This window comes from Apteryx rowi, unplaced genomic scaffold (genome assembly GCF_003343035.1).
Source record: "Apteryx rowi isolate R43461 unplaced genomic scaffold, aptRow1 scaffold_44, whole genome shotgun sequence".
In the NCBI taxonomy this organism is placed as follows: Eukaryota; Metazoa; Chordata; class Aves; order Apterygiformes; family Apterygidae; genus Apteryx; species Apteryx rowi.
In genome coordinates, this window is record NW_020450694.1 from 1,944,391 (window position 1) to 1,958,101 (window position 13,711).

At 44.2% G+C, this 13,711-nt stretch overlaps 1 protein-coding gene across 1 annotated transcript; it reads right to left on the reverse strand.

Annotated features, from left to right (window-relative positions):
- Positions 1 to 338: 338 nt before the first annotated feature.
- On the reverse strand, positions 339 to 12,018 carry ACTR5 (ARP5 actin related protein 5 homolog). The gene is made up of 9 exons (XM_026076807.1): positions 11,626 to 12,018; positions 10,606 to 10,835; positions 9,288 to 9,457; positions 8,050 to 8,267; positions 7,460 to 7,642; positions 4,782 to 4,904; positions 4,057 to 4,196; positions 3,281 to 3,413; positions 339 to 1,817 (listed from the first exon to the last, which is right to left on the reverse strand). Exons 1-9 carry the CDS (start codon positions 12,013 to 12,015, stop codon positions 1,560 to 1,562), a joined length of 1,845 nt encoding a protein of 614 aa, XP_025932592.1. The 5' UTR covers positions 12,016 to 12,018; the 3' UTR covers positions 339 to 1,559.
- Positions 12,019 to 13,711: the final 1,693 nt, after the last annotated feature.

A 13,711-nucleotide genomic window follows, 5' to 3' on the forward strand; every position in this document is an offset into this window, starting at 1 on the left:
ACCACTTGTTCACCATCTCTATACCAATTAGGATTTGGATATTTTCCTGTAGTCTTGTCTTTTCCAGCCTAATGGTTTACAGCTCTTACAAAACTGATGGAGTCGGCTTAGGTTTCAATTCAGCATTTAGTATTGATTATTCCTTTGTGAAAGCAAAAGTGTGTTGTTCACTGTGAGAACTGAATTCCAAATCAAATTTAAGCTGTAGTACATCGTGCAGCAGGAGAGGGGCCCAGCTGCAAACCTGCATTTTGCAGCAACCTAAAATTATTCAACCAAATACATGCTTATTGCTGTACTCTTTAAAGGAGTCAAATGACTGAAACATAAGTCAGTCATAAAGCACAAAGAGAGAATTTGTTTTACTGTTAAAACAACTTATGATGACGATAGTCTATTCTGCTTTTAGTCAGATTGCAAACTGAATTTAAACATTATCTATTAAGTCAAAAGGTAAATTTGCTGCCCTCTTTAACTCTGGACCTTCTGTTAACCCTGACTGCATTGGTGTTGGCACTCATCATAGTACTGTGATAGCACATCGGAGTCATCAGGGGTCTTCTGGTAAGGGAGCATCCGTCTCCTCTCATTTCCCAGCCTTGCTAAAGTAAAGCTGACACTGATGGTTTCAAGGGAACGAGCAAAAGGTGCCTGCAATGGAGGAAGCCAATGGATTGTGCATTACAAGGTACTAATTACAGATTAGCCCTAAAAAGCCCACTAACATGGAGATATCCCCAGCCAACTCTTTCAAACAGCAATACAGAAGAGTCCCACCAGTCAAGAGCTCCTCYGTTCAGCCACCACTCTCGCAAAACCTAAGGACTGTACAGGAACTGGAAATCCTTCCAGACTGTGCTTTATGAAGGGTTCTTTCCTTACAGTTGGACAATGCTCCATGTGAGCAGGTCTCCAGTTTCAAACAGGACATCATTTCACTGTCAGAAAGTATCTTAAATCCCACCACTGATTCTGCAGTGGTTCAGTAGAAAGTGCATAGCAGGAAGGAAATCAAACAAGATACGAGTCAGAGAAGCCTCAGAAGGAAACCCACAGATCAGCCCGTCTCCGTCTCTGGCAGCATGACGTGTTCTGACGAACGCTCAGAGTAACGAGCAAGGGAGACGCCTGCTGGACTGACTGGCTTGATACAAGCCCCTTGGTACGAGATATTGGATCATGCAATAAAAACAGTATAAAACCAGTAAGTTTTAATTAAGAAAAAAATTGTAAAACATACCCTCAAAAAAACCTGAGTGAAAGTTTATGAGAAAAATTGCATTCATTGGAATGTACTTCTGCTGTGTTCCTTCTTGCCGATACGTACCCTTGTGTTACGCACAGGCAACAAGTACTATGACTATGTCAACTGATGCCCCAGAGCCTTTGGGCACTTTTTCCTCCTCATTCAAGYGACCAGATGAGATACCTTATGCTCACTGACTAGCCAGCAAGGCTAGGCTGAGGCCTATACTCTATGCACAGCTCGTTCTGCAGAGTAGCACTTCTTCCCTTTGCACTGTTATCTCCCCAGGAGAGCACATGGCAAAGGCTCTGTGCTACGCCTGCTCACAGGGATTGCCTGTGCTGGACGCCAGCGCTCTGCTAGGTGCTAAAGCCTCAGTTGTCCGCGGGGCCTGCTTTGGAAGGCGAATAGGAACATAGACATTTGAAGCAGAGTGTTCCTTGAGGTATTCTCCCCCCTTTTCTTCATAGTCTTTCCTGGTTATCCAGCCTTCCTCACGGGTCATGTATTCCACTGCCCAATCCCTAGCCCCATACCAGGCATCTAAAATGGGACTGGAAGCAAGATGAACCTGGATGGAAGAAAGATACAAAGGGATCTCTGTCAGTGTAGGARAACACCAATTTGCTTCAGAACTAAACACAAGAGAGAAAAGTCCTTTTTTATCCTGATTAGAATATTATATGGTGCAAATCACTAATTTCAGAAGTTTGAGCTCATCATTCAGTGCCTTTGAAATAACCTGAGAAGAAAGGTTACGAGAGGGTTTGAAGTGTGTGCACCTAGAGACCAATTTTCCCCAAGCCTGCTCAGTTTCTGTGGATTGACAAAATATGTGGGTGTATCATATTCACAACCAACAGTGATCACAGCCGGAAGTCAAGGCTGGAAAAGTTGGTGGTGCAAAACAAGTTCCAAGCACACCAGAAAAATTGCCTGGAACTGGAGTAGCAGGGAGGAATACCGCAGGCTAAGAAAYAGCAGTATGTGGGAAAAGACCATGCATGCTCTTTCCACTGGCAGAGATTCACATTTCCATTTCAAATATTCCATGCTGCAGCATGAAGCGTTTTCCTGGTCCAGCTCTGGGATTACTATGCTAGGCACCACACAAGTGCCATATGTGACATCTGTGAAGTGACAGACTGCTGATGGGAGCACACTATGGACCATATTTAATGAAAAGAAGGAAGCTCTTATTCAGTTACAAGCAGCAACATTAGAAGCGGAAGAAAATGAGAGGCCCACAAACATATGCTCAAAACCAGGAAGTGACATCCTTCTTAAAACTACCAGCTATATGGTTTTAACTTCCTATGAGTTTCTATCRGTCACATGGGGCCCAAAGGCTACACGCACTCACTTTGGAAAGAAACAGTTTTGGAATCACAAGATTATATTCACACTCATCTTTTTCAYGGTCTATAAACTATTTTGCTATTCAGGAAGGCAGCAGAGATGGAGAGAAAACCTGTAAGCTGGTTTCAGAACAGCAAGGAAGGTTCTTACAAGTCTCATTACAAATGCATCGCAAGCTCTTCCTTCATTGCTGCTTTTTTACTAGCAAGCATAATACAGAGAAACACGTTTGGAAGATACCCACTGAATCTCTTTTGCTGCCATCCCAGGTAATCATTACATGTAATAAATCCTATATGTAATTCCTTTTTTAAGTGAGTTCAGTTTCTCCCAGCAACAACTCCTACCAAAGACTGCTTGTTCCAAATAATAACTATCCTAATTATAAGGAATCAATCTGCAAGTTTCCGGCCAAACATACTTGCTTGTGCTTCCATGGTCCTTTAGCTGAAGCGGCTCTTCCTCTTCCAAGAAGTTCACCCTACTTTCTCTAATGTATTTAGAGAGCAACTGTATCCTTGCTTACCCTTCATTTTGTCAGGTCAAAAAAGCTGTTTWCAGTCTCCTGTCATTTCCATGCTCTAAGTACACCCACTCTGTACCTCACCCAATCTGAAATACTTTTGAATATGGATGAACAGATTGTTCATATGGAAGTCTCATCAATGCATGTACCTGAAAAGACGACTGGAATGGCCTCATTTCCAGGAGTTCTTTCYGGACTCTGGCTTTCAGTCCAGGGTACATTGCATTTCCACCAGTGAGAAAAACATTCTGGACAAGAACAGCCTGTTGCTCCTTTGGATACCTGCAAAGAACAAAAAAACCTATCACTTTCATCTTTTAAGTGCCTCATTCCTATGAATTGAGCAGCTACGGAGAATACTGATATCTGTCTTCAAGAATTACTTTGAGAAATCTCTTTCACTTCCCTAATATCAAACCCTGCGTTAATTTGTTTTCTTGAAATTCAGTGGGGTAGCAGAAAAAAAAAATCCTTAAAGCACTTTGAATTGTGCCCCATAAATCAATAATTCTGTAGAGCTCACATTTTCTGAAAAAGCAGCATTCCATCTCATATGTTCACACAATTTGGTGGGTGACTTTATTCTAATGTTAAATTGGCTGGAAGCAGTTGTCCAGTGAGTGTGCCTATATCATAAGTCACAAATGTCACCGCTAATTTTGGTCTCAAAAACAGACACTGCCAACTTATTGCTTCAAGGGATTCAAGGGTTTGCTGTTCTTATCTGTAAGAACTTAGACAAGCCCCTTGTTCTGGTTTCCAGAACACRAAGACATCTAACCTGCAATGCTCGAGCCCACCAAAAATGAATATTCAAATATATTTTCTCAAGTTGCTGCCAAGCAAGCAGTATTGCAAAAGCTCAAATCAAAATAAAACTAGCTTGTTTGAAGTAAACAAGTGCCAAGTAGCTTTGGAAACTCACCTCTCAAGGACATATTGCATCGTTTCTGCTATTCCTGCCTGGTCTTCTCCTATCAGGGAAGGCTGGAAGACAATCTCTGGAGCCCTGATTCTCTCAGTGCCAAGAAAAAGCTGGTGATACTCTGCCAGGTTAAACACGGGCTTTAAAAGTATGAGATTGAAAAGCAATAGAAAATTAAGTTAAAGAACAGTAGTATTCTAGAAAACACTCTCCTCATTCACCTCCCAAGCATTTCCATTTGCTCAATAAACTTTATTCTAGCAGGCAGCTGATAGCATTGTGTACAAGGGTATCATCTATGCAAGGCATGCAGAAACTTTAAATCAGCCTTAAGCTAAGTTTCCAAACAGTTCTGTACAAAAGAGATCGTAATGCACTCTCAGACAAAGGGCCGTGTTGTAAAAGCTTTTTAAGACAAGGTTTCACAAGACTAAGGAAGCCAGRCTTATGCTATGCTTCATTGTGTCTGCTGCCACTCAGTTCCGAGGCTCTATTTCACAAGTTCAAAGCTTTGTTCACTGGGGCCTCTTGGTGGGATATTGGGCTACGGATCGCACACAAAAACATTCGAGCAGAACTTTTGCTCCAAAACATCAGCTAAGCTTCTCTCCTCATAATGCACTGTTCAGAGATCTCGTCCAAGAGCACACCTGGAAACATGTTAGCAGACTAGCTGGACAACCAGAAAGTATCTCTGACACAAGGTGTAGATACAGAAATCAAACCTGCACTGCAGCAACAGGCTTCTCAACTTCAGGCTGCTCCTCAGCAAACAAAGGCTCAAACTCATTAATGCTTTCCACATCCTCCAGTGACTGTTCACTGCCTAACGGATCCAAATCGGGGGTCTGGAAACAGAAACAGGGAAGACGTTATTTGAAGTAGGTTAGCTCTGATGGGCTAGGCATACATGTGACTGCAATTCTGGTGATACAYGTGGAAATTCAGTCCTGATCCCTTAACCTCCAGCTCTTTTGCATGCTTGAACCAGAACACATGCTTTTTTCCAGTACTGGAGAGAGAATCAAAGCAGTGAACAACCTAGAAAACAGAAATTAATACATATACTCAAGGCAAAAAAAAAAAAAAAAAAAAAAAAAAAAAAAAGGAAAAAACCCAAACCCCCAAACTCACTTCCAATAATTTATTGTGATGCCTACTCAGAAATTAAAGCCCTAGTCAAAAAGCTGCCAGGATCCTAAGCCAGCCATGTCCTAAATATAACAACATATTAAAACTTATTAAAATAGCTTTTTAAGTCGGTTAAAACTTGGTGCATTTCCAGCACTTCTAACTGCTCTATAATTACCATTTAATTCGCTGCCTTGCTTGCATGGGTCTGGAAAACAAATATTTGCTAGCTACAAAGCCTCCACACAGCGCTTGACGGTTGCCTAGTTTCAACTGCTTGGCATTACTATATGGGACGTACCAAAAAAACCCTTTAATTTTACACAGACATAAAGGTGCCCCAGAGCTCCTTCCTGAAGAAAGATCCCAGAGTACTATTGTGAAATAAGAACAATTCTTAAGTTACCTCATTTATTTCAGCATTATAATGAAACAGCTTTAGTAACAAAATCCCAAAGATTTGTTTTTGTAATTTAAAACATTTGTACTAACATTTAGCAAGCAATACGGGAAGGAGACAAAACTACATTTCAAAAAATTCTTAAGTATCTAGCATATGTCCACTTAAAACAAGCAACTACTCAAAACCAAATTCTAAGGAGCGTTCATTGTTAGAGCAAACTAACAGTAGTTATCTGAAGTTATCTCCCACACTTATGTTTTTTTATTCCCCTTCTTTTTATGTCTCAAAAAAACCCTAGCAACAGAAAGAAATGTAGAACTCTGTTGAAGAATTGGCACAAAACCTAGGACAACATTTTGAGCTTTTATTCTTTTACACAGCCACAACGAGACAATCTTCATGAGTGAATTCTGCGATAACTGTAGGCCTTCTCACAAAGCCTAGACCAAACAGAAAGGCTTGCTGATTCGTTCCAAGGTCTGAGACAATACCTAGCAAACAAAAGGAGTACGGGATCCAAAACTGAGACATGTCTCAGCTTAGGCACAACCACCAGGCAAAATTATAAGAAACTGTCTCTCAATTACTTCTTTCTGGAATACTTTTTTTTTTTTTTTTTGACAAAAGGCAGGAAGATGCCTTACCACAATGATAACTCCAGGGTCTACCCCAACCTTGCCAAAACCCCATTGTCCTCATTCTTACACAAGTGTCCTGATAAGGGTAGGCAAAACAACTCAGAAGATATCAGCCCACCTGCTAGTTTTGGCTACACCTCAAGTCCCACAAAAGCCATGAAAATTTCTACATCTGGCACCACTTTCCTCTCTACTTCATTTTCCTGTTTCCCTCTCTACCTCTCCCTGAACAGAGGTTGACTTAACTAGCAAAAGCTTTAGCTTACATGCCTTGTAATAAAGTCTAGCAATTAGCCTTTCATTGTTTTAAAAAGGGGGAAGAAAAAAGTGCTGCTTAATTGCACCTAAAAAATAGCCAAAATGAGGCAAAGATCCCCACAAAAATCTCTCCATATGAAAGGGAAGAACAGAACAGAAGACACTGTTGAGGAAGGAGGGGAACTTAATAGGTTCTCCAATACCTTTCATAAGATAAGAGGCTACAGATTTTTAAAGGATTGTTTGCCCTAGGATCATAACAACTTGAGGTTTAAGTATTTAAAACTCAATATCATTTAACTGTCGGACAATTGAAAAAAAATTTTTTTTGACATACCAGGCCCACTTATTTCATCAAAACTAATGCAGAAGCAGAGTTAGAGGTTGGTTTGAATTATGAAGGAATAGGTGTCACATTTAATTTAATTATGAAGGTTAGGTGTCACATTTAAAACCCTCTAAGCAAGTCAACCTTAAGCAAGGACTCTGGCTAGCATACACTATCAGGGATAAGTACAAAGGGAAGCAGTGTATCTTTTGACTGGTCTTGCCCATTAGGCTAATTTTCTTTTTCCCAACCTCTTAAAGATGAGCAAGAAATTTGTTAGGAAACTTAATTTCATGTAACTGCCCATTTTAACAAGTGTCAGGAAGCCTAGAGACTAGGCTCAGATTTATACAAAACACAAAATGGAATCAAACTAGAAGAAATGTCCCAGAGCACTGGACGAACAGCACAGAAGGGGTTACTGATTTCAGGCGTATGCTACAAAATCAACACCATAACTTTCTGTAACTGCACAGAAAGCTGGCAATGGGAGGAATAAGAGCCAAATTAACAAGGAGTTGCAGTGTGTTAAAGGAAAACCCTGGTTCATTAATAGAGTCGTCTGAAGGGGCGCATTTTCAGGCACAGAAACTTAACTCCCCCAGAGATAATAACAACCAGATTAACTTGGTGACAATGTTATACCTCTGGTTTGCTGTCCACAACATCCACTTCAATATTGACTTCTGCCTGTAGGATTTTCTGCTTTGTTTGTTCAATTGCCAGACTCAGTTTGTTGATGTAAGACTGAAGCTCTTCTGCAGAGTCCATGTTCAGCTCCACCAAAGCTTTGTGAAACTGATCCATTTGACCATCTTCTAGAAGTTCCTACAGACAGGTCACAACTAGTTGTGAWGAACAGTACAGGATAATCAGCTCTGTGTGAAACATTAAAGACACTCTGCCTTCACTACTAAATATTACAGATGTGCACACTTCAGCAGCACTCAAAATACTTCACAACAAAAGTACTRTTCAGATCCTAGAAGCATTCTCTGCATGAATAACCTTTCCCTTTCATGTTGCAAGTAACCTTAAAAAGCCCATTTGACCTCAGAAAACAGCTGGGACAGTCATAGCTTATTTACAGCGGCCACAGCAGCAGAGAGCTGTGACATCAGAAGACAGCTGGGACGCTCATAGTTTCTTTACAGTAATATACGGCCTCTCAGATAAGGCTCTAAGGGCAGCCTGACCTCCCAAAAGATAACAGAAAGCGTCATTGCCACGATTACCTGTACGTAGAGCAGCCTGTCAAGCCTCTCTTGGTCAAGCTGCAGCTTCTCTTCTCGACGACGCGCGTTTAGTTCCTGAAGACGACGCAGCTGCTGCTGCCGTCTCTCCTGCTTTTCCTCCGATGTCAGAGTGCTGCCCAGGAGTTTGTTCGAGAAAGGCAGCTGCATCTTGTGCATGTTGTTCTCATAGTACTCAGGGGACCGCCACTTTTGTAGCTCTGAACGTTTTGAAAATAAAATAACTGTTTTGCCAGGCTGAAAAGGACGATTTTTATCCTGTAAGCATTCCGTACCGAAAGTTCAGACTTTAAAGCAAGAAGGGAACAGCCTAGTCTAGGATTCTGCCCACCTCTTGGCAACTGTCCCCGTATTTAGCTTCCCCCTCAGAGCTTTTCCTTCTAACCACACACACGGCGCAGACGATTCTTAGTGCTCCGATCTCCAGAATGAAGGAAACACAAAGGACCAAGAAGTGCGAAGCGCACACTAATGTCTCTTCTGCCCGCAGTAAGGGAGACTCCTCATACATTTTTAAGGACTTCCGCACACTCTCAGAGCAAAGTATTTTCTTTAAATACTATTTCATATGTGACAGGTTTCAGGAAAAAAAAAAAAAAGTTCTTCGGCAACTACTTAGAATGACATTTACAACAGTAATTTTAAAACTTGTTTAATTCACACCCCCAAACAAAAAAAGATTAGATGTGTTCTCTGCAGTTTTGAAAAATCTTAAAATCAATATGCTAGGGGTACAGAAAAGCAGTGAAAAAAACATGGTCAGATGCAGAAATCATCCTGCCCAATGTTTTGCTGGAAGTAGAGAATAAAACAGTTAATTAAATAAATTTGACTTTAAAATATTTTCCTTCAAAATAATCCCAATTATCATTCACAGAGGTACTGGAATTAATACAGAAAGGATTTTTTTTTTAAATTTCATTTCTAGCTTAATGATACATTCTTCATTTTATGACATCTGAAATTGCTGTCAAGCTCTTCCTGTGAAATGGATTACTGGAAAGAAAGCTGTAAAGTAAGCAGTAGGTTAGCAGTCAGAACTACATATACCTATATAAATAYATAAATATACATTATATATATATACACACACACACGTATGCATATTAGCAGTCAGTATATTTCCGCCAGAATCTCAGCCAATCTGAGAACAAGGGATGTAGAGGACAGAACTGAGTCTGGATTAATGTTACCTAGTGACAAGTTACAGCTGTTTTTACCTTCTATATAGTCCTCTGCAATGTAGCTATGCTCATGCAGTATTTCCTCCATGCGGCTGAGAGTGATGGCAGCAAAATGTCCTGGATATTTCAGCTGAAGGAGGCGTTGGAGATACACAGCAGCTTGACACCCTCCAAGATTAATACGTTTGCAGTTTTTAGCATCCAACCTGAAAACCCAAGAGAGAACTGAGGCTGGAAAGAGTCACAAGCTCAGGGTAAAACAGACTTTCTACTTTATTCAGTATTATTTAACTTCTCATATGATCAAGTGGAGAGAGGATTATTCCCACATAAGTATTTCAAAAGCATTTACAAGAAGTTCTAACATCCCTGCTTCTCTCAGACTTTTTGCAGGTATTTCTTGAAAGGCTCTGTTCTAAGGGGGGGGGGGGAGAACAAGGTGGAAGGGGAGGATGGGAGGAGGAACAATGAAGGATTTGACTTCCTCTGCAAACCAGTAAAGATTTAGCCAGGATTTCTATTTCCCATTACCTCTGGAAATGCTATCAGATGACAAGACTTTTAATTTAGACTTAAAATAGACAGAGCCTACCAGTTCACAGTTTTATTAAAGCTTGATAAAGTTGAGAGAAACTTGAGTCTAAATCTCAAAGAACTTGTCAGYGGCATATGGAACACAACTAACACCATAAAAAGACGTTGCATGTCACTGAATTATTTTATGCAAAATTTATGACCAGCTTGGGACGTCATGGCTGTAAAGATGAAGTAATTCTGGCTACAGCAAGGAAAATGCTTTGTTCTATTTCAAGAAGTGAAGTGATGGTTAGTAGAGCCAAAAATCAGTTTCTCTCACCTACGTGACATTTCACAGTTGGCCAGGTACAACACTAGAAAAGTTGAAGCAACTGCCAGATAACGCAAAGCCATTTCCTGCAGTAAGGATTTCAGACAGGCTAGACCAACACAGCAGCCTAGTCAGAATGACAAAAGCCTTATAAGGACTGCACGGATCTCACTTTCTTTTGTCCCAAAAGCTGCATTAAAGCATAATATGTGTTTTTCATGACTGATCTTGTTTGGGGCACACAGCGTCTTTTATTTTTGGAAATTTGGATCTATGAGTAGTAACTAAAAAAGCAGTATGCACAAGGACAGCACTACTTCAATTCAAAATTCAGTAGGAGTTAGCAAGACTYGCATGCCTAGTTCTTCTCTTCAGCATAAATCAAGAGCCGATAAGAGCTCACATTGCAGAAGCCAGAACACCAAATGCTAGAGGAATAGGTATTTTCATCACTAAAAAGTCAAGGACAGAGTAGGAAAAGCTGCACTTGAGACACTAAGAACTCACCTGCCTTCTAAGACTGGCAAAATATGCGTACACTGGTAACCTGAAGATATTACCAAACCACTGCAGGGCCAGTTCTGCCTTCTGTTGTGGTAAAAACTGTACAAACTGTCTACGCCATAGGATACTTTGGGAACTTGATAACATTCGAAGAGGAGCTCTGACATCATTTGCCTTGAATACAGAGGATTGCACACTGCTTCTGTCAAAACAATCGGATGATCAACACAACCCTGTAAGAAACACAAGGGGGAGGGGAGAAAAGAGAGCATATGAAGAGAAAAATCCAGGGATACTCATCCTTGTCTCTACTTTTAAATGTCAGCAACAACTTCCCCAAAACAGCAGTGAGAAAGTGCTTTACGTGCAGGTTACTAAGCAAGTAAGTTAAATGACATCTGGCGTTTAAGCGGAAAAAAGATGCCTCGCCTATAGCAGGATTTCCAACATTAATTTGGCCAGGAAAGAAACTCCTTTTGGGAGAGGAGAATGGATTTTTAGAAGCRTTTGCAGATTGCACAAAAAGATAAGTAACTGACCTATGCAATGAGGAGCCTAAATGCAGTTGAAAACTGCTGGAAGTTTAGCTCAGCCTTAGGTAAAGCCTTCAAGCCGATATTGCCATGTAGATAAAAGGCTTCCAAGCCTGAAGAGCAACTCAGTGCGGCTGGACATACAGAACAGCCGGCCCACGAGAGCTGACCGCACCATCAGTGGGAACGCTACACAAAGCGGCAGTTTTCAGTCTCTCCCTCAGGAGCCGGGTCTCGATGCCGGCTGCCGGCCGAAGCCGCACCACGGGCTCCTCTCCGGACCCCTCGCGGCGCAACGCGCCCTCCCGCCGGCCGCAGCTCGGGGCGGCCTGGCCCGGCCCGGCCGGGGACGGAGCGCTGCGGCGCCCCCGGGCAACCCGCGAGCTCGAAGCGGTGCGGAACTCCCCCAAAACACGCAGCCGGCCCTGAAGCCGTGCTCATGCGGGCACCGGGCGGCCCGGGCCCCCCCCCCGCCGGGCTCGGGCGGCACCTGGGAGGCGACGCCGAGGCGCTGGAAGACGTGGTCGAGGAGCAGCTCCTGCAGCTCCAGCTGCACGGGCACGTTGCGGTCGAAGGGCGAGCGCAGCAGCCAGCGCAGCGGCTCGGGGCTGCCCAGGTCGTTGCCCACCTGCGTCTCGGCGCCGGCGCCGCCGCGGGCCCCGCGGCTGCGCGCCGCCAGCGAGCGGAACCGCAGCAGCGGCTCGGCGGGCACCGCGGGGTCGGGGCAGGCCCAGCCCGCCCGCGTCTGGAAGGAGCCGTTGTCGATCACCAGCGGCACCGGCTGCGGCGTCCGCACGGCCGGGCCGGGCTCCAGCACCGGGTCCGGGGCCCAGCGGGCGTCGCGGAAGGCGAACACCCGCCCGGCCGCCGGCGCCGCCATCTTGGGCGCTKCGCGGCCCCTCCGGGCGGCAACGCGGGCCCGGAACGGAAGTTCCGCGGGGCGGCGGGAGGCCGCGGGGCGTCTGCGAGCGAGCAGGAGACGGGGCCGCCCCGCCAGCGCCCCCGATCGCGTTTATTTCCCCCCCCCCCCCGGTTTATTTGGGGCCCGGCGCGGGTTTAATCCGTCCTGCCCGGGCCGGGCCCTGCCTGGCGGCGGGAGCCGTGCCAGCCCCGCAGGCCGCTCCGCCGCGGAGAGGGCAGGGGCGTCGCCGTGAGGTCCTGCAGCCGCCAGGGTTAAAAACGAGAAAACCCGGAGACTGTCCATCTGAGCAAGTGGTTTTCAGTGTTTAAGTAAAATGCCGTCCGAGATCGCCATAGTCACTCTACTGTGAAAGTTTGAAACTGTCAAAGCTCCTAAAAACTCCTTGAAAAAGTTAGCAATCAAAACAGACGCGAGAGCGGCAGCCTAAACCCAAAAGGGAGCGCGGGGAGGGGACACAACCTGTCCGGGGTTCCAGACTGTGTCACCGGCGTCTGGGGAGAAAATSCAGGACTCCTGCTGCCCCTGCGCATCACCCGAACCGCTTGCAGCAGTTCCCTGGGGAAAGCCTGCCTGCAGGCCTTTCACTGCCGACGCCCGGCTGTTCGGAGGAAATTTTAGGTTTCTGATCCTGAGAAGCAGTAGCAATAGATTAAGCATAAGTGAAACCCCTAATTAACTGTTATGCAGTTAAGTGTCGTACTAATAAAACAACAAATAACAGCAGTTCTTAATAACAGTATTTAACAGAAGCAAGAAGACAGGGAAGTCAATAATGGAAAGCCTGTAAAGAACCCTAACAGCACTAATTACTTCCAAGGTACTGGTGTGTCCACGCGTAGTTTATGGTAATTCTAACCTGTGAAGGCCCCTGTGCCATTTCAGGACTGCACAGGGGAGGACCTGCGCCCTCAAAGTCATCTTTTATTCAGGGAAACGTGCTTCCCCAGCATACCCCCAACCTTAAAACCTCCACTAGCACCCAACAAACAACTTGCCAGCACTGTCATATCACCCAGGGACCGTAACAGGCTTAGAAATTCAACTGTCGTGTAATAGTAATATCCCTCCCAGATTGGTGTTACTTCCCTTATTTGTGTGCTCGGTACTAGAGGGTCAGATCAAGCTTTTCACATAGCTACATGAAGAGCAGGTAGAGTACCACAGCCAGTCTGATCTAGGTGACAGTAAACCCACTGTCCTGTATCAGACTGCCTCTGGAAAATCACAGCAACGGTTAGCAACATGTATTTCCTCTAAGCTTTGTTCTCATTCAGCTTTCATATCTCTCTGCCGGAAAAGCATGCCACCTTCAGAGGGCTGCAAGCTGTTGTTGAAATGCCCTCTGCTTTTCTGTTGACCTCTGCTGGATCTGTGTCCCTGCACCGGCGTGGAAGAGACGAGCATGCAGAACGGAAAACGTTCCACTTTGGTGGCAACCTAACAACACTGCCGCAGAAAGGCTAGGGAAGGATAAGCCCGTTCTCCCAAAACACAGCAGAAACTGGTCAACATAGTGAAGAACTGGAATACACCCTGAAAGGTGCTAGCACCTCATTTAGGTGATAGAGCACCACGCTGGGTATGACAAGATGGGCAGGAGAAATCTGTAGCTCTGTTTAATCTCAGTACTGTATCACATGTCTGTGGCTGAGTC